This window comes from Thalassophryne amazonica, chromosome 22, assembly GCF_902500255.1.
Source record: "Thalassophryne amazonica chromosome 22, fThaAma1.1, whole genome shotgun sequence".
In the NCBI taxonomy this organism is placed as follows: Eukaryota; Metazoa; Chordata; class Actinopteri; order Batrachoidiformes; family Batrachoididae; genus Thalassophryne; species Thalassophryne amazonica.
In genome coordinates, this window is record NC_047124.1 from 24,234,922 (window position 1) to 24,262,598 (window position 27,677).

General features: G+C 40.9%; 1 protein-coding gene and 1 long non-coding RNA gene across 4 annotated transcripts in view; one reads left to right on the forward strand and one right to left on the reverse strand.

Moving 5' to 3' along the window:
• Positions 1-27,677, forward strand: part of atxn7l1 (ataxin 7-like 1) — a 95,788-nt gene that overhangs the window by 57,437 nt on the left and 10,674 nt on the right. For 2 of the 3 annotated variants that reach the window (XM_034163009.1, XM_034163007.1), the window contains exons 3-10: positions 4,542-4,647; positions 4,988-5,174; positions 6,012-6,436; positions 17,087-17,169; positions 19,117-19,379; positions 19,657-19,882; positions 24,135-24,256; positions 25,584-26,102. In XM_034163009.1, the coding sequence (XP_034018900.1) occupies positions 4,632-4,647; positions 4,988-5,174; positions 6,012-6,436; positions 17,087-17,169; positions 19,117-19,379; positions 19,657-19,882; positions 24,135-24,256; positions 25,584-26,102 (1,841 nt within the window). In that variant the 5' untranslated portion in view covers positions 4,542-4,631. The remainder of the gene's footprint in view (positions 1-4,541; positions 4,648-4,987; positions 5,175-6,011; positions 6,437-17,086; positions 17,170-19,116; positions 19,380-19,656; positions 19,883-24,134; positions 24,257-25,583; positions 26,103-27,677) is intronic. The other variant, XM_034163010.1, reaches the window with a different exon arrangement.
• LOC117503769 lies at positions 19,998-27,463 on the reverse strand. The gene is made up of 2 exons (XR_004558658.1): positions 27,417-27,463; positions 19,998-20,048 (listed from the first exon to the last, which is right to left on the reverse strand). It is a non-coding gene; the product is annotated as an uncharacterized LOC117503769 (long non-coding RNA).

The window sequence follows — 27,677 nt, forward strand, 5'->3', positions numbered from 1 at the left end:
GCCATGGGGAAAAATGAAAGAAATGCTCTGCAGCTTCATTAGACGTGTGAAGGTGTCACGGCACAGCCACGGAGCAGCAGAGGTCTATGAAGGGGGATATACATCAAAATAAAAAAATTGTAGTGCTCAACATGCAGTTGTGTGCGCACTGCATATAATCCTTTCTCACGGTTTGATTTATTTAACATAAGTAATCGAGTCATTTTGTCAACGCACACAGCCAAGATGGTAGATTTTGTGTTTATTAGCTACATAAATGCACAATATCCCTGACACAGTCACTGTCGAATTTGCACACAGTGTGCATGCTCATCTCTGCACAGTGCACAAACTGTTTGGATCGCTGTGGCCTACATCCAGCGCATATGTAAACATGTATTTGACTGTATCGTTAATGTCACAGGATGACAGATTCTTATCGTAGGAAGAATTCCTGCCAGTACAACAGTACAATATGGGACATCCCTGACGTGATACATAACTGTTTTTAGATGCGCTTTCCCAGTTTGAATGTGAAGACGACACCTTAAAATGGCCTTAAAACTAGAGCACCGCACTTGTACAGTGCAAACCTCTGCCAACACTAGTTTCCAATTCCACAAATCTTTTACCTTGGAAAAAAAATTTCAGGGTCAAAGTCCTGTTAAAAGTGTCTTTTCTTAAGCTAAATTAGATGTGTTTAGTTTGTGCACTTGAATCAAGGTTTTTTTGTGTGTGGTGTCAGGTTTTTCTTTCAACTTTTTCAGTTTTCTGAATTCTTTTTCAGATAATTTTCACAGAACATTGGTTATCTCTGCTATGCGCAACTTGTCATTGCTTTTTGGCACTTGGTTTCTGACTGATAACTGGAAGACAAACAGGCATAAAATTGGAACCTCCATCCAATTTTGGTGGTGTAGGTAAATCCAGTGAGTGAGGCACTTTATAATGCAAAATGTACACCAAATGAGCTTTTCAGTATTAAATTCAGATGTCCACAAAATCCACAATCTGGATCAGATCTGGATCAAACTTTGTCAGGTGATAGTGAGTGCTGCACTTCACTATCAAATATGAGAGTGATTGGGGCACGTTTGATTAAGATATAATGTAAAATACACATTAAATGGGATTTTCAATGTTAAATTTAAATGGTGACAAAATCTGTAATCTGGATCAGATCCAGATCAAATGTTGTCAGTCGATAAAGGAGACCATCCTACATAACAATCTGAAATATGAAAGAAATTTGATCTCTTTTGACAGAGTTATATACTTTTGAAAAATTGTTCAATGTTAAAGGATAGGGATTTTTCCAGTTGTCAAAGATTTTTCCTTACTTTGACCTTTGACCTTGAAAATTGAACCAGTTCTTGTCTGTCAGGATATGAATCCTCTGTAAAAATGTCATAATGATATATGGCAATTGTTCGCTCCAGGCTGTTCATAAACAAACAATCAGACTGGGGTGAAAACATAACGTGAATCCAGGACAAAGGTAATTATCAGTCGTTTTGTGAATGCGGCAGAGCGGAGACACAGACAGCTATGCACACTCCAAAAACTGCGATTGATTAAGTTTGCATAATTGAGTGTGATTGCATTCTTCAGTGTGATTCTTATCCATAGTCCTATTACAGTTCCTAGAATACTGAAAGAGCTAAAAGTGCAGCTCGAGTCCATGACCTAATTTTAGCCTGTAAGGTGGCTCCTGTGACGTGATGTTTTCGACACACTGTTTTTATGCTAGTCAGCATGATTTATATTAGTCAGCGCAACTCTGTGCGTGTGCGTGTGTGTGTGTGTGTGTGTGTGTGTGTGTGTGTGTGTGTGTGTGTGTGTATATGCACAGCCCTTTTGTTGTCCACATCAGTCTTTGTCAGGATAATTTATGCAGGACCTGAGAACAACTATTTATTTGTAGGTTCCTGTGTAATGTGTTGGTTTGCTTATGATGCTGCGCAGGAATATATTTGTGCATCACGTACCTGAGTATTTATACGCAGCCGTATTTGCGCTCTTGTTTCCAAGGTGAATAATAATAATGACTCTGATGCTATTATCTGCTGGGTGACAAATGGCTCCATGTGGCCTCTTATCAGACTACAGCCTGAAAACATTTCATTTTCATTTTTCTGAAGGTGTACCTGAAAATGTCACTTTTTTTTCCAGTCTATTTCTGAAACATTGTTATTTAAACCCTCTCTGGTTTTATTTTCAGTATCTTATCAGTGGACAGGAATGTGGACTTTACTACAGGGGTTGAGCCATCCCAAAATTACTGTTCTGCCAATTCTTTTTGTTTTATTTTGCAGCAGATTCTTGTTAGGTCCTCGATGTGGAAGTTATTTATGTTCTGACACAGCAGAGAGATTCAGAGAATGTATGCTGAAGCAATATAGAAAAAAACAAGAACCTTATGATCAAATCAAACTCCAAACGTTGTTAATCTACAGGCGATAAACAGCGCGCGCACACACACACACACGGCCCTTAAGGCACAAAAACGCTATTAAATTGTCTGACTCAAACCAGATAGTAACTTTTTTACTTCACACTGAAGAGGCTGTGTACACTCACCATTTACAGATTAGACAAATTTACTGTCCACATCTTGTTTTTTTATGTCACCCCGCTGTGCTATCGGATGCAGTTGCCATATTTTTGTGCGTGTGTGCAGATTATTGTGTACATAACTCTTACACATAGTTACCCACTGGAGAGTGGGTGAGATGAATGGATTTTAAGGTTGTTGTTGATGCACCTATTTCCAGATTGAGGATTTTTTTGATTTCTTTTCTTGAAATGAACGACTGATTGAATTTTGAATTTCAGTCAATTTTCAGACACACTTTGTCTTTTGGTCACACAAACAGGATGACAGCCACAATTTAAGCATGTCTGATGTGAGAATTTACATTCAGAGTGTACAGTAGTGTTCAGAATAATAGTAGTGCTATGTGACTAAAAAGATTAATCCAGGTTTTGAGTATATTTCTTATTGTTACATGGGAAACAAGGTACCAGTTGATTCAGTAGATTCTCACAAATCCAACAAGACCAAGCATTCATGATATGCACACTCTTAAGGCTATGAAATTGGGCTATTAGTAAAAAAAGTACAAAAGGGGGTGTTCACAATAATAGTAGCATCTGCTGTTGATGCTACAAACTCAAAACTATCATGTTCAAACTGCTTTTTTAGCAATCCTGTGAATCCCTAAACTAGTATTTAGTTGTATAACCACAGTTTTTCATGATTTCTTCACATCTGCGAGGCATTCATTTTGTTGGTTTGGAACCAAGATTTTGCTGGTTTACTAGTGTGCTTGGGGTCATTGTCTTGTTGAAACACCCATTTCAAGGGCATGTCCTCTTCAGCATAAGGCAACATGACCTCTTCAAGTATTTTGACATATCCAGACTGATCCATGATACCTGGTATGCGATATATAGGCCCAACACCATAGTAGGAGAAACATGCCCATATCATGATGCTTGCACCACCATGCTTCACTGTCTTCCCTGTGAACTGTGGCTTGAATTCAGAGTTTGGGGGTCGTCTCACAAACTGTCTGCGGCCCTTGGACCCAAAAAGAACAGTTTTACTCTCATCAGTCCACAAAATATTCCTCCATTTCTCTTTAGGCCAGTTGATGTGTTCTTTGGTAAATTGTAACCTCTTCTGCACATCTTTTATTTAACAGAGGGACTTTGCGGGGATTCTTGCAAATAAATTAGCTTCACACAGGCGTCTTCTAACTGTCACAGCACTTACAGGTAACTCCAGACTGTCTTTGATCATCCTGGAGCTGATCAATGGGTGAGTCTTTGCCATTCTGATTATTCTTCTATCCATTTTGATGGTTGTTTTCTGTTTTCTTCCACGCGTCTCTGTTTTTTTTTTTTGTTTTTTGTTTTTTTGTCCATTTTAAAGCATTGGAGATCATTGTAGATGAACAGCCTATAATGTTTTGCACCTGCGTATAGGTTTTCCCCTCTCCAATCAACTTTTTAATCAAACTATGCTGTTCTTCTGAACAGTGTCTTGAACGTCCCATTTTCCTCAGGCTTTCAAAGAGAAAAGCATGTTCAACAGGTGCTGGCTTCATCCTTAAATAGGGGACACCTGATTCACACCTGTTTGTTCCACAAAATTGACGAACTCACTGACTGAATGCCACACTACTATTATTGTGAACATTGGATTTGTGAGAATCTACTGAATCTACTGGTACCTTGTTTCCCATGTAACAATAAGAAATATACTCAAAACCTGGATTAATGTTTTTAGTCACATAGCACTACTATTATTCTGAGCACTACTGTATATGACGGTTTACAGGTGCTCTAATTATTTTGCCTATTTTAAAACGCGGCATTTATATTAAAATTTTTGGATGCCTAAATCAAAGTTTGCGTGCCTTTCATGTTAAATAGCTGATTTCATGACTTTGACTGGTGGAGCATCCACGCTGTTCGAAAATATCTGTATTTGTTGTATTGTGTTTGGCTTTTCCCACTTGTACTTCTAACGTATTCGACCCTTTGTTTTTATTCAGGTAACTGGGGTGTAGTTTCCCTGTGAGCCAGAGTGTGACAAAGTCCTGGACCGTACCCTCCATCCCGTCTTGTCCCACTCCTATAAAGACATGCATAGCAAAAACCGTAAGTGCGCGCTCACCTCGTGCTGCTGTAAATCCTCCTGGTTTATTCTGCTGCACTTTAGCCACTTACTCTGATCAGGTCCGTATTTAGAAATGGTGACTCGTGTTTGAAGTACACATTTAGAAATACTCTGCAGAAACTGTGACACTTCACATGAGGGCACATGGTGTGATACTTACAGTCTCCACTTTGCTTTTTATTATATTACAACTGTCAAATTGATACACACTTCAGACTGATCCAATACCGTTCCCCGTGTGATAATTTGTTGGCCCGGTTGAGTTTGGGCACATTTATTTGGACTCTTGATGTATCTACATTTTTTATCTGTTCTCTCCAGAGAAGCGTCACGGCTCCCCTGCCCCCTCCAGGAGCCTACCGGTCCCCATGAAGCCCAAAGCACCTGCCGTGGCTCCAAATACTGGGGACATGCTGGCTTTCAGGGTCCCAAAAGATTACCCACAGTCCCGGTTCAGCAAGGCACCGCTCGCCGTTTACCCACCAAAGGGGGCACGGAACAAGACATGGTGCGTACGTTGACTTGTTGATTATTATGACTTGCACAAATGCAACAGCGGCCTCCAGTGGCCACAAAAAAGTAGCGATTAGCAGCAAGACTTCATAAGCAGCTTGATAGTTCTGTCTGTCTGTATTTTATGCTACTGTATGTCATTGTGCGTGTTAAAAGAGTCCAGAATAGGAGGGTCACACCTCACCTGTATCAAATAGAACCCAAAACTTCAGATTGTTCCAGTCATCTTCCCCAGCATGTCTTGGTCAGCCAAGGAAAAGACATTTGCCTGGAGGTCTGTTTTGCCAACAAATTATCCCATTTGGAGTATAATTTTGAAAGAATGTTGCTTTTATGCAAAGTGACCAAGATAACTTAAACTGTGGGGAATGAGTGTACAAAAACTGAAGTTTAAGTCCAGCATAATTCAAGAAATTTGCTGGACCTTTGCAGGATTTATTACAATTTTTATGGGTTCTGTTTCTTTGGGTCACCCTGTATGTCCCTTTTGGGGTACTTTATCAGCATGGCGGCCTCTATGAGGGAGCCCACCCCCATGTACATGTGCAGTGCTTTTGACAAATGCATCAATTCAATGCGGCAGGCAGTAAAACACTAATGCACAGATAGTTACGTTTACTCTAGTCCATGTCTGCTAGTAAATCCTGCATCCAGAAAGGGCAACATTTGTTCTGTTAGCATACTGCCTCATTAACGGTTGCTTGATGTTTGATGAAAACTTTGATTTTGTAATACCCTCTATTTATTTATGACTTGCCTTCTCTCGTCTGTTGCGCCAAAAAAAAAAAAAACATATTCACCCTTCTCTTCCTCTCTCCTGTCTTTCCTCCAGCGTGTCTCTTCCTGTCGTAAGCCTGGAGAAGATGCCCTGCCTCAGCAGGGACTCGGCATCCCACGTGCGTCTCACCCCCTCCTCTTCCTTCCCCCATTCCCTCAAAGCTTCATCCCTCACACCACCACTTTCTCAACGTTCCGGTGAAAAGCTGATGAATGGTCGCGTTGGCGTTAGCATTGGCAGTGGGCTGACCACACCACTGTCTGCCACGCCTCCATCCACTCTAGATAGGCGGCCCAGTCCGGCACATTCCCCGCTGGACAGACGACCGTCCTCGACACCTTCCCCTTCCTCACTGGACCGGAAACTCTCTATGTCGCCATCACCTTCTCAGCGATCTGGTGCGCCGTCATCATCGCCAGTAGAGAAGAAGCACCAAAATGGAAATAAGGGGTTCTCCAGTTCTCACAAAAGACTCTCAGGTTAGTCCTTTATTGTTTTTGTGTTGATCCAGAGCTCGGGACTCCATGTTTAGGTTTAGAAGTAAGAACTGATGAACTGAAAGGGAAAGATTTTAGCCAACAAACTGTCGAGTTGTTCGATAGTTTGGGTGATTAGTACCAATTGTAGGGCTGAATGATTTTAGTATAAGTCCTATATAGGACCTGATGCCCATTGATTCTGGTCCTTACCCCTGGATTGTGTTGTGTGAAGTGGGTAGGAGTCTGTTACGTGACTCCTCCCAGTCACATAACATGACTGGGAATCGAACCCAAGAGCTGGCCGATAAGTACTTGATGTGCAATGATTTCTTTTAGGCAAAAAAAAAAATAATTGTGTTGGTGTCATGTCTGTATACATCTTCTGCGTCTTCTCCATATGTTCCATTGCTGGATGCATTAAATGATTCTAGAGTTACGGTGTCATAATCTTTAAGAGTTCCTTATAAGAAAGAGTCATTCCTAACACATAGGACACACATGAGATCGCTCTCTCCATTCCTTGTCTCTGTATCCTTTGGAAAAACATCCAGCTTGAGTGTTTGGCTCCAGACTGGACAGTGGTGGGTTGAGGATGTTCATGCTGGAAAGAGTGTAATGTCTTTGTACTGTTCTTGAAATCTTTATCACTCTGTTATTTATTGTCCCGATCTTTGTCTTTTTTTTTCATTTTGTTTGCCATCTGTCTGCTATTGTTTTCAGTCATTTAAATAGTCGAATAGGTATTTTTTATTCAAAATGTGGTTTCATATCGTACATCTGGCTTAAGCTTGGGCGTGTTGGTCTAAAAATGAGGTGTGGTCAGGTACAGAGCTGCTGCTTTGATATTGTCAGTGTTTGCACCTTAGATTGCCACAAACCAGGTCTAAAGACAAGCAGTGTCTAACGTTACACAGAATGCAACAAACTTGCCTGTGCGTACTGACACCTTATGACTGTGTATTACGGCCACTATAGGCAAAGAAAAGGACAGGCGCCACACCGATTGGCTGATACCATATTTCAAATCAAATCAAATCAGATCAAATCAATTTTATTTATATAGCGCCAAATCACAACAGTTGCCCCAAGGCACTTTACGTATATTGCAAGGCAAAAGCCATACAGTAATCACAGAAAAACCCCAGCGGTCAAAACGACCCCCTATGAGCAAGCACTTAGCGACAGTGGGAGGGAAAAACTCCCTTTTAACAGGAACCTCCAGCAGAACCAGGCTCAGGGAGGAGCAGTCTTCTGCTAGAGGTATATTTGGACTAAAACCCCCATGACTAGTCAACATGGTAAACCCAATACTTTTACACTTTGTGCCACCACTTCCTGTCACAGAAAAATGCCACACTACAAATGGATTTGCACAGCTGACTGTAGCTTATGAGCCTGTAACCTTTTCAACTGTGAATCAAAGATGAACAGCACACAAATTGCATTTTTTGACATGGGCGCACCAGTACATGGGTCCTGGTTGGTATTTTATATTAATACAAGTAAAATTTCCAATATAAAACATATCTTGTGCAAAGTCAGTTAATTATGTTTAACGATTTTGTTTGTCGGAGCACATCCATACAGTTTTCTGAGAGTCCATTCGGAAAAAGTGGCCCAAGATACTGCCGTTCTCTTAGACCGCGGCAGTTGTGAGTCTCCACGGAGATCTGCCAGTTTTTTTTTACATATATGCTGGATAGACGTGACAGAGTGCGCAGTGAATATTAAATTGTTCATTTTTCCCGCTCGTCAGTTTGGATTTATCTTGTGTGGATGCGCGCGTGTGTCAGCGCATGTTTCCCCGTCATTCACTGGACAAACCACACCTGTCACTGGACTTTCTATGACGAGAAAACAAGTGGCAGCCAGGAAAGATAAAAACTTTTTTCCTTTTTCTTTTCTTTTTTCAAAACCATTACAGGACTGAAAAAGGTCACTTTTTGCCCCTTCTTTAGACCGGCGCACCACATGCGCTGTGTGAGTCAGTGCAGTGCTACAGGATGTCATCATAACAGTAATCGGGGTTGAGATTACTGCTCTGAGGTGACGCCTCCTTTCGGTGACAGTCAAGCTGCGTGTCCGCTTATCCCGAATTGACACCAGAGCTTTCAGAAGCCCAGAATGAACCATCAGCCACAGGAGAAGTATAAAACAAATCTCTCCGCCTGATCTGTTTAGATTTGAACACACACACGCACACAAAAGTTTCTGATGAACTCAGCAGACATCAGCTGACAAAGAATTCATTTTGGGCTTTATGAAACTTTATTCATAAAAGAATCACAGCACGGCTGCCATCATTGTGCCTGTTGGCTGTGATATTGAAATGACATGTGTGTGTTCATGTCCAAACTCGCTTCACTCAGATCATGTTACAGTGGAGGATCTGCTGTTGCCGTGGTCATTGCGTGCCCGTCCGGCGGTCTTCAGGTGCTCTGTGAAATGTTTCTGTGTGGCCTATGTGGTATTTGTGTGCCTTCCGATGTCGCAGCCCGAACAGTCTGCCCTGCCTCCACTGCACATGCATCATTTCGGACCACAGCAGCTCCTCTAGTGATCAATTCAATTTAATGCAGTTTATTCAATTTATAATGCACCAAAACACAACAAAGGTTTTCTCAAGGCGCCTCACACAAAACAGTTTAAAATTAAAATGAGTGAGTAAATTAAAGTATTCAAATTCGCAATTAAAGGACACAGGTAAAAGAATAAATAACGAATAAAATAAAAGAAAAAGAGTAAAATTAAGTTTTTAGTCTCGACTTAAAAATGTCCACGGAATCTGACTGCCTCACGGTCACAGGGAGACTGTTCCATAGAGTGGGGGCACAATAAGACAAGGTTCTTTGACCCGCTGACTTCTTCTTTGCCCTAGGAACACACAGTAGTCCGCATCCTGTGACCGCCAGTACGTAGGGTTTCACCAAATCGGCCACGTAAGAAGGCACCAGTCCATGAAAATTCTGTAAGGTGTATCTTCTGTTATATACCAATTCTAAGGTAGAACTCTACTAGTGTATATACTACAGTATATCTTTTTTTTTTCTTTTCCCCTGTCTGCATATATGGTATGGTAAGTAATGGTAAGTGCCACACTGGCAGAACCATTTATGAACATTAATACCCATATATGCAATTTATTCTTGCAAGACAGAAGGTATATAGTGCATAAGTGAATATGGTGTGTGTGTGACCTCCATCCACCCTTCCCGATCAGCCTACAACATCCTACTCAAAGCCAACCGACTAAAGTATATCTAAATATGCCTGGTCTTGAGAACCAGGGATGGTAGGTTGACAAGCTTTTCTATCCCATGGGAGCTCTGCCTCCCCACCTAAGTGGCTCAAGAAAATGGACAGCATGTATATATATGATATTTACACAATCAGGGTAGTAAACAGCATATACAAGAAATATAGATACTACATAATATTATAGGAGTTAGCTACTAAAACCTAAATATTCATACAGGAGTAGATTGTAGTATATGTCTACCTAGTCTGTAAATTATAGCTAGTAGGCTAAGCTATAAATATGGTTATGTTATTATAGAAACAGAAGCTATGATGTAATAAGTTTTAAGTATCTATCTATCATGAACAATTTTATAGGTTAGCAGCAAGACCTTAAAATCTGACCTGATCAAATGTATTAATGGGATTATTATCCATCAGATGACAAGGTAAAACCTCTTAAATCAGTCTGAAGTCAGTTTTAAGCAGAAACGCGGCGATATTCTGTGATGCTTTGAAATGACGGACGCCCAGTGAATGCATCAGCTAGCAGTTTGTGTAGCCACGTTGCTTCCTCCGTCTTTTATGATGAAACAATGCTGAATTTATGTGGAAATGATTGTTGTACAAAAGCTTCAGATATCTGTCGCTGAGATGGATGATGACTGGAGTGCAGTTTGAAGCAGAAACGAGGTGATAATGGGTGAACCGCGGCTAATGACGCATGCACAGTGAAAGCAGGGTGGAACAATTTTTAGGGGGGACTGTTCGGTCTGCGACACCGGTCTTAGAGACTCTTCTGTGGAAATCAGGTGCAGCTTCATACTTCACCGCGCTCATGGCGGTTTGCGAGAGGATACCGAGAGGACCTTGTGAGGTACTGGCGGCAGCTGTGCACCTCTTCGGTGTCATGTGGCATTCAGTGTGATTTCATGACCGCACAGGAACCGCTGAACACACCCTGTCCCTGTGTAAAGGTTTTTTTTTATATATACAGGGACACATGGCAGTGCATGGTGCGTTTGGTTCAACCGTGTGTTTAACACCTACAGTAGTGTTCAGAATAATAGTAGTGCTATGTGACTAAAAAGATTAATCCAAGTTTTGAGTATATTTCTTATTGTTACATGGGAAACAAGGTACCAGTAGATTCAGTAGATTCTCACAAATCCAACCAGCATTCATGATATGCACACTCTTAAGGCTATGAAATTGGGCTATTAGTAAAAAAAGTAGAAAAGGGGGTGTTCACAATAATAGTAGCATCTGCTGTTGACGCTACAAACTCAAAACTAATATGTTCAAACTGCTTTTTTAGCAATCCTGTGAATCACTAAACTAGTATTTAGTTGTATAACCACAGTTTTTCATGATTTCTTCACATCTGTGAGGCATTAATTTTGTTGGTTTGGAACCAAGATTTTGCTTGTTTGCTAGTGTGCTTGGGGTCATTGTCTTGTTGAAACACCCATTTCAAGGGCATGTCCTCTTCAGCATAAGGCAACATGACCTCTTCAAGTATTTTGACATATCCAAACTGATCCATGATACCTGGTATGCGATATATAGGCCCAACACCATAGTAGGAGAAACATGCCCATATCATGATGCTTGCACCACCATGCTTCACTGTCTTCACTGTGAACTGTGGCTTGAATTCAGAGTTTGGGGGTCGTCTCACAAACTGTCTGCGGCCCTTAGACCCAAAAAGAACAGTTTTACTTTCATCAGTCCACAAAATATTCCTCCATTTCTCTTTAGGCCAGTTGATGTGTTCTTTGGCAAATTGTAACCTTTTCTGCACGTCTTTTATTTAACAGAGGGACTTTGTGGGGGATTCTTGCAAATAAATTAGCTTCACACAGGCGCCTTCTAACTGTCACAGCATTTACAGGTAACTCCAGACTGTCTTTGATCATCCTGGAGCTGATCAATGGGTGAGCCTTTGCCATTCTGGTTATTCTTCTATCCATTTTGATGGTTGTTTTCCGTTTTCTTCCACGCATCTCTGTTTTTTTTTTTTTTTTTTTTTTTTTTTTTTTTGTCCATTTTAAAGCACTGGAGATCATTGTAGATGAACAGCCTATAATTTTTTTGCACCTGCGTATCAGTTTTACCCTCGTCAATCAACTTTTTAATCAAACTACACTGTTCTTCTGAACAATGTCTTGAACGTCCCATTTTCCTCAGGCTTTCAAAGAGAAAAGCATGTTCAACAGGTGCTGGCTTCATCCTTAAATAGGGGACACTTGATTCACACCTGTTTGTTCCACAAAATTGACAAACTCACTGTCTGAATGCCACACTACTATTATTGTGAACACCCCTTTTTCTACTTTTTTTTACTAATAGCCCAATTTCATAGCCTTAAGAGTGTGCATATCATGAATGCTTGGTCTTGTTGGATTTGTGAGAATCTGCTGAATCTACTGGTACCTTGTTTCCTATGTAACAATAAGAAATATACTCAAAACCTGGATTAATCTTTTTAGTCACATAGCACTACTGTTATTCTGACCACTACTGTATGAAACAGCACCAGACGAAGCTAAACATAAAGGTCTCAGTATATCCACAGAGCAAAATACTGCATTGAGCATGTGAGTGACAAGAATGGAGACGTGCAGGCGGTAGGTTTGGATTTTTATCTGCAAATGATTCAGGGGAAAAACCCTCATTTATGTAAGTAAATTAATTCCTTCAGTTTTAATCAGATGGCACTCACAGAACCGAGTACTGTGTAAAATATGCAAAAATCAATGTGCCCACAAAAGGAAATGCAAAAAGGGAGAAAACCCATCATGTCGGTCAGCGTAGCAGAATTCCTATCTGCGACGACGCGAGTCATTTTTCAATGTCATCAACGTGGACGATAATTTACTACATTGAAAGACACAACAGAGGTTTTGCTCTTTTTTTTTTTTTTTGCACAGTGTTGTGTTATAAAACAGGAAGCCTGGGTGCTGATCACAGCTCAAACAGTAAAAAGTAAAACTGACTCCGGATAAAGCGGAAGAAAATAAATGGATGGATGTTTGTGAAGTTATTGATTCTGTAACATCACACAAATTGATTCATACTGATCTGTCGTGGAAAACAGTGGAACATCCAGTTTACTGTCTGCCGCTTGTGAGCGCAGTGTTAGGCTGCAGCCATGAAGAATGCCGAAATTGTTTTTTTTTTTTAAATCTGTAATAAAGGTCAGACCGAACAGTTGGAGACAAATCTGCCACACGTGAGCCTTCACTATTACAAACTGTCCACGCTGTGGGACTGTGATCATGGTGCTAATCTGTGTGTGTCCCTGTGTGCCCCCTCATGTCACCCACACACACACACACAGAGCCACCGGCACTGTTTGAAAACATTCCCCTCCCTACCCCTCCCTTTTGGGACATGCTGCATGCTGTTGTTACACTTTGACAGTGGTGACACATGCACACATGACCCGACCTCGTGGTCTCCTCTACGAGAGGTCTGACTGCACAAAGAAGCAGTTTTGGACGTGAATATTTTGCTGCGTTACGGGAACTCTCTCTTCCTTTTGCACATCTTCTGTCCAGCTTTTCCCCTTTTCTTATTCATCTCTTCCACTTTTTTTTGCAGTCCAAGCTTCTGATTTACACCCTCGAAGTCATGGAGTCATGCTGCCAAAAAAACTGCTTGTCTCAGAGAATTTTTTTTATTTTTTATGTTTTAACCATAATATATTGTTTTGTTCTCTCTCTGCACCTCCTGCTTTGGCCTCCTCATTACACCACAGTATTAGTTGCATCTGTCCAAAAATATCTTTTTTTTTCTTTCATTTTTAATTATTTATTCAATTTTATGTTGACTTGTTTTATGTAAGTCGCCTTGAGACGGCTTTTGCTGTGATTTGGTGCATTATAAGCTAATTAAATTAAATTAATTAAATATGTCATGAAAGGGGGAAAACATAAATAAGTTGCATTGATCTATGTCACACTTATTTGTGAAATGTGGTGTTGCCACTTCATGTAATGGGAAGCAAAATTAATATAATTGGCATATTATTTAAAATGCAAACCTCACATTAGTGAGCAAAAGCTAACGAGCTAATTAATTGAATTGTATGAGGAACAAAGAACTCTAGTTAAAGTGTTTATTTTGCCTTCGAAGCAGATGATCATAGGTGAGGTCAACCTGCATTGCAGTTAAATGTTTGAAAACTCCTGTAAAGCAGTTGTAAAAGATAATAGCTTTATATTAGAGTTGGCTTTCTTGAACGCCTTTGCAATACTTGTTGTCTCACAAAGTCCAAACAAGTGTTATGACCAGTAGATAGAATATATTTTTTATTAACCTTTATTTAACCAGGTTAGTGGGTGATCTTTCAGTTTGAGAACATGATTTTTTAAATAGACTCATTGTCTAAGACTCGGACTGTCTCTCTCATTCCGTTTTTTTTCTTATTCTAGTTTTGCAGTGGTTGAGTATCCATCTTAATGGTGCATTTCCACCACCTTCTGCTTCTGCTCTAGAGTGTGAATTAAAGTGCCTGTATTTTTTTTTCATATGTTACTTGTGAGTATGTTGCAGCTTAAACAAATATAAAAATGCAACGTATAGTCCAGAAAATGCAGTACTTGTCTTTTTCTTTTCTTCCTGCATTCCAACGGGTGACCTTTTATGTTATGCATCTGTTTGTCTCTCAGCTTGATGACTTAATCCTGTATGATGAAAAAGCAGCTTCCTTTTTTCCCCTCTGACTGTGAACATGTGAACCAGCCCTTCAAGTTTGTGTCAAACACAGTTCTTGTTGTTACCCAGTTGTGTGTTGACTTACTTCCCCCCACCTGTATCTATTTGTGCTGTCATGTCACTGCTACTGAAAGATTACAGGGATTATAGGAGAGGCTGGAGCTAGATTACAGCCTTCTGACAGCAGCAGAGTTTAAGATAACCTGGTAATAACAGGTTGTCATATGCCTGCAAGTTCGGCACCATAGAGGTGCTTTAATAGTTGATATCAGGTTTGAAGTATCGCCGAAAACTGGTTTGGAAATACAACTTGAGTTCCAGCTATAACCAGTTGTCTAGCTGTTACTTCTCAGATAAAAACACAACTTTTTTCTTGCCATTGTTAATATTGCGTTTCTGGTTTTAGCTCTTTATCATGTTGGTTGACACAACAAATTGTTTACCAGCTTTATTGCTGAGTTAAAAATTTGACTCACGAACAAATCAGCACAGTGCAGGTTTATAACGAGTAACACATTTATCTGTATTATCTGAACAGGTTGGAGTAAAATCAGAAGTGAGTGTTAAAAGTTAACCTAAACTGTTACTTTTAAACGTTAGATTGTTTTTTTTACCACTTCCTGGATTACTTTGACCTTCCTGCCCCTGTTGTTGATGCACATTTTTTGAATACAGGGAATGTAATTATTTTAACCCTTTAAACTTCAACCAGTTTGATATTATTCTTATTAATAGTATTAATTGTACTATTAATAAGAATAATTTATGTAACACTTTGAGTTGTACATCCAAAGTTTTCCACAAAGTTGAATACATTTAAAAAATACCACCACATAACATTTATTAACAGAAATTATTAAAATAGGACATATATAAAATACAAATTTAAACATGAAATCAAAAAATTATCAACCACGACTGATCAAATTGAACTGTTTTGTGTCCCTTTCACCCCCCCCCCCCCCCCTTTTTTTCTCTTTGTTTTTGTGCTTGTAACATTTTACTGAATCTGAGACAATTTTTCACTACACCTGCAAATCTTGCACCACTATGGAGAGGGTCAAATCATGAATAAGTTGGAATAAGTGGAAATCAGAAATCTAGTGGTTACGGTGTTGGGCTTGAGTCCAGAAGATCATGGGTTCAAATCCCCGCCTGACTGGAAAATTACTAAGGGCCCTTGGGCAAGGCCTTTAATCCCCTATTGCTCCCGGTGTGTAGTGAGCGCCTTGTATGGCAGCACCCTGACATCGGGGTGAATGTGAGGCATAATTGTAAAGCGCTTTGAGCGTCTGATGCAGATGGAAAAGCGCTATATAAATGCAGTCCATTTAAATCAAACATACACAGATGTAATATCATAAATGAAGAAATAAAAAGCAACAACTTGAATTTCTTTCAAAATTTCTAAAAATGCTGTAAAAAGTTGGAGTATTTTTCCAAGTGGTGGTTAAGTGTTACCAGCTTTGAGGGACGGGCGTCTCCACAATCAGCCTCTGATGAAATTCAGATGAAGATTGGCTGTTTTTCATTTTACTTATTTTGGTCATGTGACCACACAGAGTTATTTGCTAACCTGTGACACTATGAACAGGTTTACAAAATGAATTGATGGATTTATTTGCAGAATATGGATCAAGGCTTGAAAAAAATGTTTATTTCGCAAAAAATAAACTAAACAAGGTATAGAAAAAAGTGATTTTGATGAAATCGTTATTTTAAGATTAGATTCCCCCCCCTCCCAATTGATTGTAAATTTGAAAACTTCAACAATAATTCCTGTTTTTGCAGTTTCTGGCTGTGATAGATCATGTAATTTTGTCTCTTTTTTTCAACATGCCTTTCAAACCCACCACAGAGTTGTGGGATCAGAGGGTTAATGTGATTAAACTAATAATTTAGTTTTTGATTTATGAATATTTTGCTGCAGCTGATGCCATCTGTCTGTCAAAGTAATGAAACCTGTGTTTAAAAAATAATTTAAAAAAAATTGGAAATACATGCCTTTATTAGTGCCATTTTTGCTGTTTTTTTTTCGTTTTTTTTTTTTTTTAATGTCAACATAGTTAGAAATGTATATTTGTGTTGCCTTTATGTCTAAATTGGAAGCTGAGCATCTGTGGCTTTGGTGGCCACCAGACCTAGGCTTCGAAAATGAAAGAAACAAGCGCACACAAATCTAAGATACATACTTCAACCACTCCTACTCCAAACACCTCCCCTTCGACAAGCCCGGATATGTCCAGGCTGCAGGCAGTATGTTACAGATAAGAGAAAAAAGCTTGGTTTTTCTGTCGAACTGGTGGATCAATGTTCACCACATTTTAATCAGTTTATCTTTATTATTTAACCTTTTCATTTGTGGACTTGCATGGTTATATCATTTATTGTTTTTGAGTTGTTGCGTTAACAACCTGGAGGCTCATTTATCTATCTGCTCACTCACTGCATTTTACACTCTATGTGCCTAGGTTTTTGCCCAATCCTAGGCACATGTTTTCAATTATTGCAGTTGTTGGAGAAACTGACATTCTCATGAATTTTATATTAAACTCTTGGACTTTTACGTTCCGCATGTGAGCGCAAACAAGTGAGGTTGTCGCAGCGCCGATCACGGTCCTCGTAAATTAACGTAAGGAAACAGGAAGTGGCAGAGCTGTTCTAATGTTGAGCTGCGTTTCTGCTTTCCAGACAGGGTGTTTGATCCCAACAAACACTGCGGAGTCCAAGACCCCGAGACTTCACGTCCCTGCACGCGGTCTCTCACATGCAAGGTACAGCACTCAAGGAAAACTGATGGTAACCTTCTGCAACAACACGCTTCCCTTAATAATGCCCCAGTGGGGGCCACGCTTTCAAAACAAATATTGCAACATTCGAACAACAACCTAAGTTCAGAAACGATCTGTGATATGTCTCATTGCACTGCTGAGGCGTTAGAGGGCTGACATGTCTCTTGATGAGGTAATTATAGATGGTGGATGAGGCCACAACATCTTTCAGCAGTAATACTCTGTTTTACTGTCCTTTAATTATCTTTAGCAAGCTCGACTAATCACTTCAAACTGGTTATTAAGCAGTTAGAGAAGCTGGATTTCTCTCTCTCTCTCTCACTCTGACTGGTTGATGAGAACAATCTTAAATGTATCTCCGCTCTGTATTTGCCTTCATGTTTCCACACTGGGAACAGATTTTCTTATTTAATTGGCTTATTTAACGACAGCGCCGGCGAGAACCTGGATTTCAAGTTGGAGCTGGTCAAGTGAGATGATATGTTAATCAGCAAAGACATTAACATTTTCATTTAAATTTTCCCCTCCATATTCTACTGGGCTCAGATCATAAGAAACACTCCTGATGGATCAGTGAATGTCGTTAGGATGCACCGTACGATAGGCCAACCATTTGCTGGAATGAGATTGTACTTATTTTCTTTGGTCTTGGAATTGGCCGACTGTGTGGGTCTGCAATATCTTGACAAAGACTTTGTGTAAGAAAGTGGTGCTTGGTACACAAGTTGACCTCACAAAGACCTCCAATGGGTTCAGCGTGGGGCACGTGTCAGTGCTAATTGTGGCCACCAGGGGGCTGACTCTGAAAATTCTTGTAAGCGTTACCTTGAGAAAGAGTTGCGATATCAATGTGAAACTTAATTCAAAACGTCACCCCACTAAGGCCTTGGACAAGTTGAACATTGAGTGTGGTTCAGTTCTAATTCAGGCCACCAGGGGGCTGGATCTCCGAAATCTAGTTCATGAATCATGGTCTGCTGTCGATTAGATCTTGTATGGAAGTAAATCTGTGCCATCAGAGTTTAAATTAGAATTTTTAAGGTTGAATTTGTTTAACATCAAAATATTCAGTCTCAAAAAATTCAACCTAAAAAAAAAATCAACCTCAAAAAAATTCAACCTCAAAAATATAGAAAAGCAGGAAGAAGCAGTCGATCCCTATCTCAATCATCCAACGTTTATGGAAGTAAATCTGTGAGGCTGGATTATTGAGACAGGGATCGATTGCTTCTTCCTGCTTTTCTATTTTTGAATTTTTTTGAGGTAGAATTTTTTTTTAGGTTGAAGTTTTTGAGGCTGAATATTTTGACTCTAAACAAATTCAACCTTAGAATGATGCTAAATAAACATTCAGCCTTAAAAATTCAAATTCAAACTTTGATGGCACAGATTTGCTTCCATAATCTTGTAAAAGAACGAGGTTGGGCTCGGCGACACAGGTTAGGTTAAGTATTGTACTTGTTTTCTTCTAATGACTCAAGTAAATCATTTGAGCATTTCAGCACGGCGCCTCCTTAATTTTGTGCACCTGTAAGGGTATTATTGAGCGTGAAAAATAATGCACAGTCCAGGTTGTCCAACCTAGTTTCTGTGTTATGGCCTTGGCTTGTCCGTTGTCTGATTCCAGGGAACACAGCACGTGTAGCGCTACATCCCCAAACCAGTCATGAACACTTTTTTAAAGCGCACATTTAAATGTTTGACGGTTATTTATCTACATATGTGACTGGAAAGATGAACCGGGAATCATACGGCACAACACCAATGTGCCGCAGTGATTAAGGACCCGCCTTAAAGTCACAGACACATTTCACTGCGATGGTGTATCTTGCTGAAAAAGCTCTTAAACAAATTGCTGAATGAATCTCACAGGAAAAACAGAGTGAGACTTATTACTGTGTTACCAAACTTTTGTTTTACCCGCTTCAGACTCACTCCTTAAGTCAACGGCGAGCCGTCCTCGGCCGGAGGAAACAGTTTGACGCACTCCTCGCCGAACACAAAGGGCGGCCGAAAGAGAAGGATTGTGTTCAGGAGAAGGAAAAAAACAGGGATGGAGCGAAGGGAGCAAGGGACGGATGCAGCCAGAATAGCACTTCACAAGAGAGCGCGAGTCCCAGCAAGCCTCATTGCCCCAACGGCCGACCCCTGTCGACGCTGAAGCTACGCCTGGCAAACGCACATATACCGAGGTAGGACACTGCTGCTTCAAGGCTCATTCAGGGCGACTTCATGGAGTTTTTGTTGGGTCACTGAGATTTAATCTATGCCCACATTGAGGGAAATCCTCGTCTGTTCTTGTTTTTTGCCACCAGGGGGTGCTGTGTACAATAATACAGAATGAACGTCCCCCAATTTATTCTGTTTAGATGATGATGGACTATTTATTTGACAGTTATATTTGTGTTTCCACTGCGTTTCTCTTCTTGCCTTCCCACCTCACTTTTATTTACTTTTATTTTCTTCCAGACACATCCAAACCAGGATTCCTGGCTTGATGACATCCACTTCTAGTCCTCTGCCCCCTGCACCATCTCCGGCGCTGGCTCTGAACCCCGAGCCGTCCCTCCACAGCAGCGTGACGGTAGCCGGAGATGGCGGTCGTCTTTCCAGTGACGATGGAGAAGCAGAGACTCCTGAGGACGGGGACAGACCTGCACTCCACTGCTCCAGTCATCATCCTCAGCCTTTAGGGGTGAATTCTCAGTCCACTGTACCTGAGCTTTGAAAATATTAGTCCATGAGCCCAATGCTAGTTTTGACAAAATAAACCAATAATTTACATCACTTTTTTTTTTTTTTTTTTTTTGCCAAAATTGGAGCAACTTTAACTTTTAACTCCTGTACAAGCTGAAATTGACCTGTCACCATTATCTTTTATGTTTTCTGTAAGATTTTTATAGCTACAAGAAAGGGAATTTTTAAACATTTCTCAAGAAGTAAATAAGGAATGAAACTTGGTAACAACAGAAACCATTTTGACCTCTTATTAACACAGTATAAATAACTAGAGTGCCAAGGCCCTGTGGGTTACCGGTTCAATTAAAGCCCAAGGCAAAATGGCCTCAAAAACAGGCCTATGAAACCCAAGACAATTCATAAAATCAGGATCACAGGTGAAATCCAGATCAAATCCATAGAAAAAAAGAGACAAATACGAAAGCAATTCTCCACTCATCGATACACTTCCAACCAAATTATCTTATGTCGTATTTTCACTGTTGCAGTGATCGGGCACTATGTCACTACAACAGTTGTATAAATTAGTTTGTTCTGTAAAACGGCTTGGTGGAGTGGTCCCTCTGACTATAACCCAGACGGGTGATATCACCACTTCTCATCTAGGTATCGTCTCGGGGGTTATGACAGATAATATGCTGATCATAAATAATTTTGGGATGGGAACAATGTCAGTGACCAATATTGTGCCCTTGTTAAATTAAAAGAAAAGTTATCGGACAGTGTTTGAGATAATTGAGTCCAAATACCCAAATTGGCTGTTTTTGGCATAAAAATGGCCGCCACTTCCAAACAAACAAATCTACAAATATGATTGTTAGACGGGAACTATGTCAATGACCTATATTACATCCTTGCCAAATTGGAAAAAAGTTATCAGTTTTTGAGATATCGTAATAAACGGACGATGCAGACGACTACGACGGACACCGCGCCACGACATAGGGTTAGCGGCCTATTAGGCTGGTAACCCAAAAAATATGTATACTGAACCGTAGATCCGTGTGTTGGCATGGAGAATTATCAGCCTACGGGGAGCGCTGGTTACTCTGTGCCTTCTAGTTTTTGAGTGTTTAGCCTCTGTTCTGGCTGTTTTTCTGTATTTTCACGAAAACAAAAGATTTGAAAAGCTTTGTGAGTCTAGTTTTGTTGTCTAGAATATCATTTCAGAATCAGTGTTCATAGTAACAGCCTTTTTTATTTTATAAATATGATGTCATGATCTAAAATTTTGCTTACTAGACCAGCTGTTATTAGGAAACATCTTGTGGAATTTAGCTGAATGGAGTGTGTCAACACAGCTCCTTTTATAGTTGAATTAAGTTGTACATAGTATATCAGTTAAGCGATTCATTGTAGACTGAATGCAGTAAATACAGTTTTATTGAAAATGATAAACCTTGGGCTCTTTTGCTAGTGAGCAAAGGTTCACTAACCTTCACTTTCCAGACTATACTGTGAGTGTTGCGAAATCAATAGATGACCTGATTGCAGCAGTTGAGTGTGAAGTCAGGGTGTCTGGCTTTGGGTTTGTAATTATTTTAGATCAAGCCTAAGATCCAGACTTGATGGCTTCCTGGACATAGCTGTAAGAAGTGTGTTTGTATGCGGTGGAGGTATTTAGGTTGTAGAGACATTCACTTATCTTGACAATGACATTCATGTCACTGGGAGGGGCTCATGGAGCTGGTCACAGGTTGCTTGGGGAAGCTGATCTGTTTCCAGGAAAAGGAAGGTCCAAGTGTTTTTGGTGCTTCCTTGTCTTACTGTATGGTTGTGAGTTCTGGATGCTAAACAGTGGCCTAATCCGATGATTAGATGTCTTTGGTACTAGGTGTCTTCAGAAGATCCTTTGGTACAGCTGGAATAACTTTATATCAAACAAACAATTATATGGAGAGACTCAGATGAGTTGTCCTATTTGCGTAACTAAGGAACTTGTGGTACAGTGTTGGTGCCATGCGGTGCAGTTCTGTGGATAAGATCCAGCACTGATGTGCCTTAATGTTGAGGACACCAACAATTCAATTTGTTTTATTTATGTATCGCCAAATCACAAACAAAGCTCCCTCAAGGCGCTTCACATGATGATATTGAGGAAGAAACCTAAAGCAGACCAGACTCAGAGGGGTGACCCACTGCTTAGGCCATTCATTGAGGTGAGCACGCAGTCATTTGCCCTACAGGCAGGGTATCATGAGATCAGTCCACCACCGACCAAACAGTCACCTCTAAAAATTGGTCCATCTGGCCTTCGCTGCGTGTGCGTCTGAGACTGACTCTGTGTCTGACTCTCCACACCCAAAGCGATCAAACGGAATAATGTGATTATTAACCATCAGATGACAAATTAAAACCTCTTAAATCATTCTAAAGTCAGGTTTAAGCAGACATGAGGTCGTTTTAAGCAGAAACAAGGTGATAATCGCTGCTGACTCAGACGTGCTGCTGTGGCGCTCCGATCGCTTCCTCCATTGTTTATTATGAAATAATGCTGAATTTATGTGGAAATGATTGTTGTACAAAAGCTTCAGATATCTGTCGCTGAGACAGATGATGACTGGAGTGCAGTTTGAAACAGAAACGAGGCGATAATCGGTGAATCGCTGGTGACGCTCAGAAATGACGCTGCTGATGCTCCGAAATGAGCTTGTGCACAGTGAAGCCAGGGCGGGCAGATTTTTAGGGGGGGCGTTCGGTCGGTGACACTGGCACGGTCAAGACAGATGACTTGTCTTCTGAAGCATTTGTGAAAACTCTCTGTACCCTTACAGTTTTGCTGTGTTATGCCGCGTTCACACCGGGTGCGATCAGACGCTACAAATTCGCGGGGGTCGTGTGGCAACGGACGCGCCACCATCGCCCGGTGTGTCGTTCTGCTTTTGCTGCGAAAATTCGCCCCGGTGCGTCATCAAATAGGAGGCACTTTCATTCTGCTCGCCGGCTCCGGTTGTCAGTCAGGTTAACATGACGGACCTTGATCACACGAAGTGAGTTGTTGTGGAAAGCTGACAAATGTCATGAGACGTTCCCAATACAGGGAGTATCATTAATTGCTGCAGAGCTGTGTCTGGATGATGGCTGCTTTCAGCGGTCCTTCCGCCTCCGCGGGACCCAGTTTGATGATCTCCTGTCCCGTTCACACGTGCACATGTAAACAATAAAAAAAAAAAGAAACTCTGCTGCTTGCTGTGGGACTGCACCTCGCTCTTCCCCCCAAAAAACTCTGTCATAATTGTGTTTAGAAACCAGTCACCATTTGTTTTATTATACATCTGTGTAGTTAATAAAATGTTCTCCACAGACGATTCGCTCACGCTCGCACGCATACAAAAAAAAAAGAAACTCCGCTGCTTGCTGTGGGGCTGCACCTCGCTCTTCCCCCAAAAACTCTGTCATAAGTGTGTTTAGAAACCAGTCACCATTTGTTTTATTATACATCTGTGTAGTTAATAAGTAAAATAATCTCCATGGACGATTCGCTCGCGCGCACACGTAACATAAAAAGAAACTCCGCTCCCGCTGCTGAGGGGCTGCTGCTCGCTCCAAAAACTCTGTCATAATTGTGAAATAAAGGACATAAGAGACATAAGTCCTGCTCACAGGCTGCTACCAGATACAGGACATGTTCACATCTTCGGTCAAACTCCAGACATCTCCACGTCACTACATATTCAGTCCCTGATCGGTCATCACGGTGCGACGAGACGAAGAAGTTCAGATTTTTCAACTTGGGGAGGAGGGCAACGCGACGTGATGCAACGCAATATCGCGCCACAAACGCGCCATTCGCTCAAAATCGCTTCACCCGCGTCGCTTCATTTGCGTCCATTGCATCGCGCTGCGTGACTTGGCGCCAAAACGCGTCGTTCCATAGCGATTACATGGCAACCTGTCGCTACTGTCGCTCACGTCGCGCCCGGTGTGAACGCAGCATAATAACTCCACGTACGAAATGCTTCTTAAAGGCGCGATGATGTTGAGTCATCGTGTTCCTCCAGGAATCATTTCAGTCCAACTGTGCGTTGAAAACAACCACACATTTGTAATATAATCCTGACTCAGAGAGGCCGCTTGTTGTTTCCCCACTTCAGTCCTTTTTAATCTTTGTTGAAGTCTCTCTAAAACAGTCCACCGTTTGATGCCTCTTGTCCGTCCAAATCCTTTTCTCACCATGTCACACATTTTCTTTCTTTGTTTCTTTGCAGTGTTGCATTTTCAGCAGCAGGCTCATGGGGCGGGGCCACTACGTGTTTGACAGACGATGGGACAGAATAAGGCTTGCGCTCCAGAACATGGTGGAGAAACATCTCAACGCACAGATGTGGAGGTGAGCGTGTGTTTTGCGTTTGCCCGCGTTCGTTTCCGTTCATCCTGAGCCTGTTTTCTGCCTTTGTTTTATTTGCTTCAAACAAGAAAATTGATTTAACTTGAGGCTTTTAAAGAAAATCCTTCTCTGTGTCACTCCACCAGGATTGTCTGCTTTTTGTACGTCTCAGTGATTGAGGTAAATGAAGTCCGATGTTGGAATGTTGGTGTATTCGTCTTGTGATTTGTCCAAGGCAAACTGGCTGATTTCTATGAATACAGACTGTATAAAAATGGTGATGTTTTCATTAAACGCCTTGAATTAAACCTCAAAATCTACACGGCATGTTGAATGCATCATTTCAACTCCAGTGTTGTCTCCAGAGGCAAAATTAGAAATATTGTGTCGCTGTCCAAATTCTTAATTACCTGACAGTAGAGAGCGGACACGCTGTCAGTCACAGGTTTGCGTCGCTCTCTTTTATCAGCTTTCGTGACCCAACTGATTGACTGTTTCAGACGCGTAGTGTTTCTCAGCAACGTCACTGACAAAATGTGGTCATACTGATGACTTGTGGAGCTTTGGTCAACGTCAACTTGGGTACACGCTACAACCTTTTATAATCAGTCTCTTTGTTTTGTGATTGCCGCCACTTTTACGTCAACTTTGCCCCAACAGCCCGCCTGGCCTGTATAATGGTAGGGGAAAGCCTTTATTTAGATACGGCTTTTTCAGGGCCAATACTGATTAATACTGATGTAGGAAACCGATAACAGATATGCGGAACGCTTATCAAGTGCCAAAATTAGTGTAACACACAATGTTTTTGAAATGCCTTGCAGCATAATGTTGAATTCACAGAACCTTTCAACATGTCCTTCTCACAAAACATGCATGGAGCTATAGTCAGCGTTATCACCAAGTGGAACAAAGAAATAAATACAGTCAACACAGGTCTGCTACCTTCTTCTAAACCCGTCTGTGGGACAGTAGTGTTCACCGTTGATGGACTGAACTTGTGACGTCGGACAAATCAGGTCGTGCTGTGGGCGGGACATTGCTAAAGACCAGAAAGTAGTGACTTCACCGATATCAGAGCCAAAGTAGTGGATTTTAAAAAGAAATGGTTGTATCTTTAAAAAATGATCGATACTGATAACCATAAAAATGTTGAATATCAGTCAAGCTGATAATAGGTCGATCCCAAGAATCTACTGTGTGGAAGCTACGGAGAAAAACAACTTCATGTTGATTGGTGCTTAGGTTTTTCTATACTTATCCTATTTTGTCAAAGAAGACTTTTATTGGGTCTTTTATCATTGAAAAGGTCCTGTCTTTTGTGTTCCAGGAAGGTGCCTCTGGCTGCTGAGAGCCTCCTTGCCCTCTCCTCCAGTACCTCCTCCACCACTTCACAACAGGCTCTCCCTCTCTCTCCCACCTCCGTCGCCCCTCCTCTCATATCCACTCCCTCGAGCCTCTTCACCTACACAGCGACATTTCCTCAATCGGCATCCATGGCCGGGGTGTTCAACATCCGAGATTCCCCACAACCTCTGGCCCCCGTTTCCACGCCGGGCAGAGCCCGTAACGGCCCACATAAAGCCAGCCGCCAATCCAAAGAGACAGAGGACTCATTAGCGGGATGTAAGAAGAGAAAAAACTCTTCCACCTCCTTTTCTTCTTCCTTGTTTCCGCCTGTGGACAATCACAAGAGGAACGGGAGCAGTTATAATCCAGGTCCAGGGGGGACAGCTGCCAATCCAGCACAGAAGAAGGGGCTCGGGCGCGGAGGAAGCAGTCTTTGGAGCAGGAGGGAGGACTGGCTATCCAGAGCTGACGGATCTCAAAGCCAAAACTCTCACAACAGGTGGGCTGCAGGGATGTAGCCAGGAATTTATTTGTTCTGGTGTGTGTGTGTGGGTGGGGGGGTTTACCAGGTTTTATCTGTTAAAAAAACACTTGAGTGTTTTGAATTATTTGAATCTTATTCAGTACTTTAATTTGATTCAGTAGTTTTAATTTTTTTTTTTTCTGATGCAGTTGTTTCATCCAAAATGTTCTGAATAAGTGAATTGTTTTGCCATCTGAGGACTCGGCACTGTCCGCGAGGTGTCCCCGTCATATTAGTTTGAGCATTTTGAAACTGAGCCATTAATTTAATTAAGAAGAAGAATAATTTCAAAACATTTTTTAAAAGCATTTTTCATTTTGTGTTTATTTCACATCAAAATAATGTTGCGTTTTCTGATGCCGTTGGTAAATTTTGTGTTTTCAGCATTTTTGGCACATTGAATCGTGATTGTACTTTTCATTTTTGTGAGTGAATCGGTTTCTGAAAAGGTTTTGGGGCTTTTGCCAACTGAATCATTTGTTCATCCAAAGATATTTCCACTATCCACATGTCACCTTTGTTGTGACTGAATCGGTTAGTTTGGTTTGTTTTGTGTTTTGGGCTAGAGGAGTGAATTGTGTTGCAAAGTAATACTTTCATTTTGTGTTCATAGGATTTTGAGTGAAACCGTTGTTTTTCAGTTTTCTAAGAGTCTGTGTAGTCGATGAGCCAGTCATGAATTTTGACCTAATCGGTACCACTTAAGAGGATGAAACGACGCTTAGAATCCAACCTCGCTGTATCATGGCCTACACAAAAATGTATGATCGCCATCCCAGGGTCGTAGCTGTAGCCAGGTAGGGGTCAATGAAGAATTACACAGAGGTCAAACTTTAAAATGCTCCAATCACGTTGAAAACTATATCACATTATTTTAATGATTCCAAAAAGGTATAATTTGGACTATCTATGATGGAATGTTCTGGAGTTATGGGGTCAAAACAGCAAAAATGGTGACAAAGGTCAGTTTCAGTATGTACAGGGGTCAGAAGTTAAAGTTGCTCCAATTTCAGCAAAAAATTATGCAAATTATTGGTTTAAATAAAAGGAGCAATAAATGTTTTGACTGTGTTGAATACTTTGCCTCCAAAGTAAAGGTCAAACAAGGCCAACATCCATTGAATTCTGTGACATGTGACCTGTGTTACCCTGTAACATGATAACTAAGTATTACAGATGGTGCAAACTATTCCTTTTTAGAACCCTATTAACCCAAACAATAATTTCCATAATTTTTTACTGAAATTGGAGCAACTTTAATTTTTGACCCCTGTACAAACTGAAATTGACCTTTGTCACCATTTTTGCTGTTTTGACCCCATAACTCCAGAATATTCCATCATAGATAGTCCAAACTATACCTTTTTGGAATCGTTATGATCAGACAAGTAATGTGATATAGTTTTCAACATGATTGGAGCATTTTTAAAGTTTGACCTCTGTGTAATTCTTAAGTGACCCCTACCTGGCCACAGCTACCACCCTGGGATGGCTATCATAAATTTTTGTGTAGGCCATAATACACTGAGCCTGGATCCTAAGTGTCTTTTT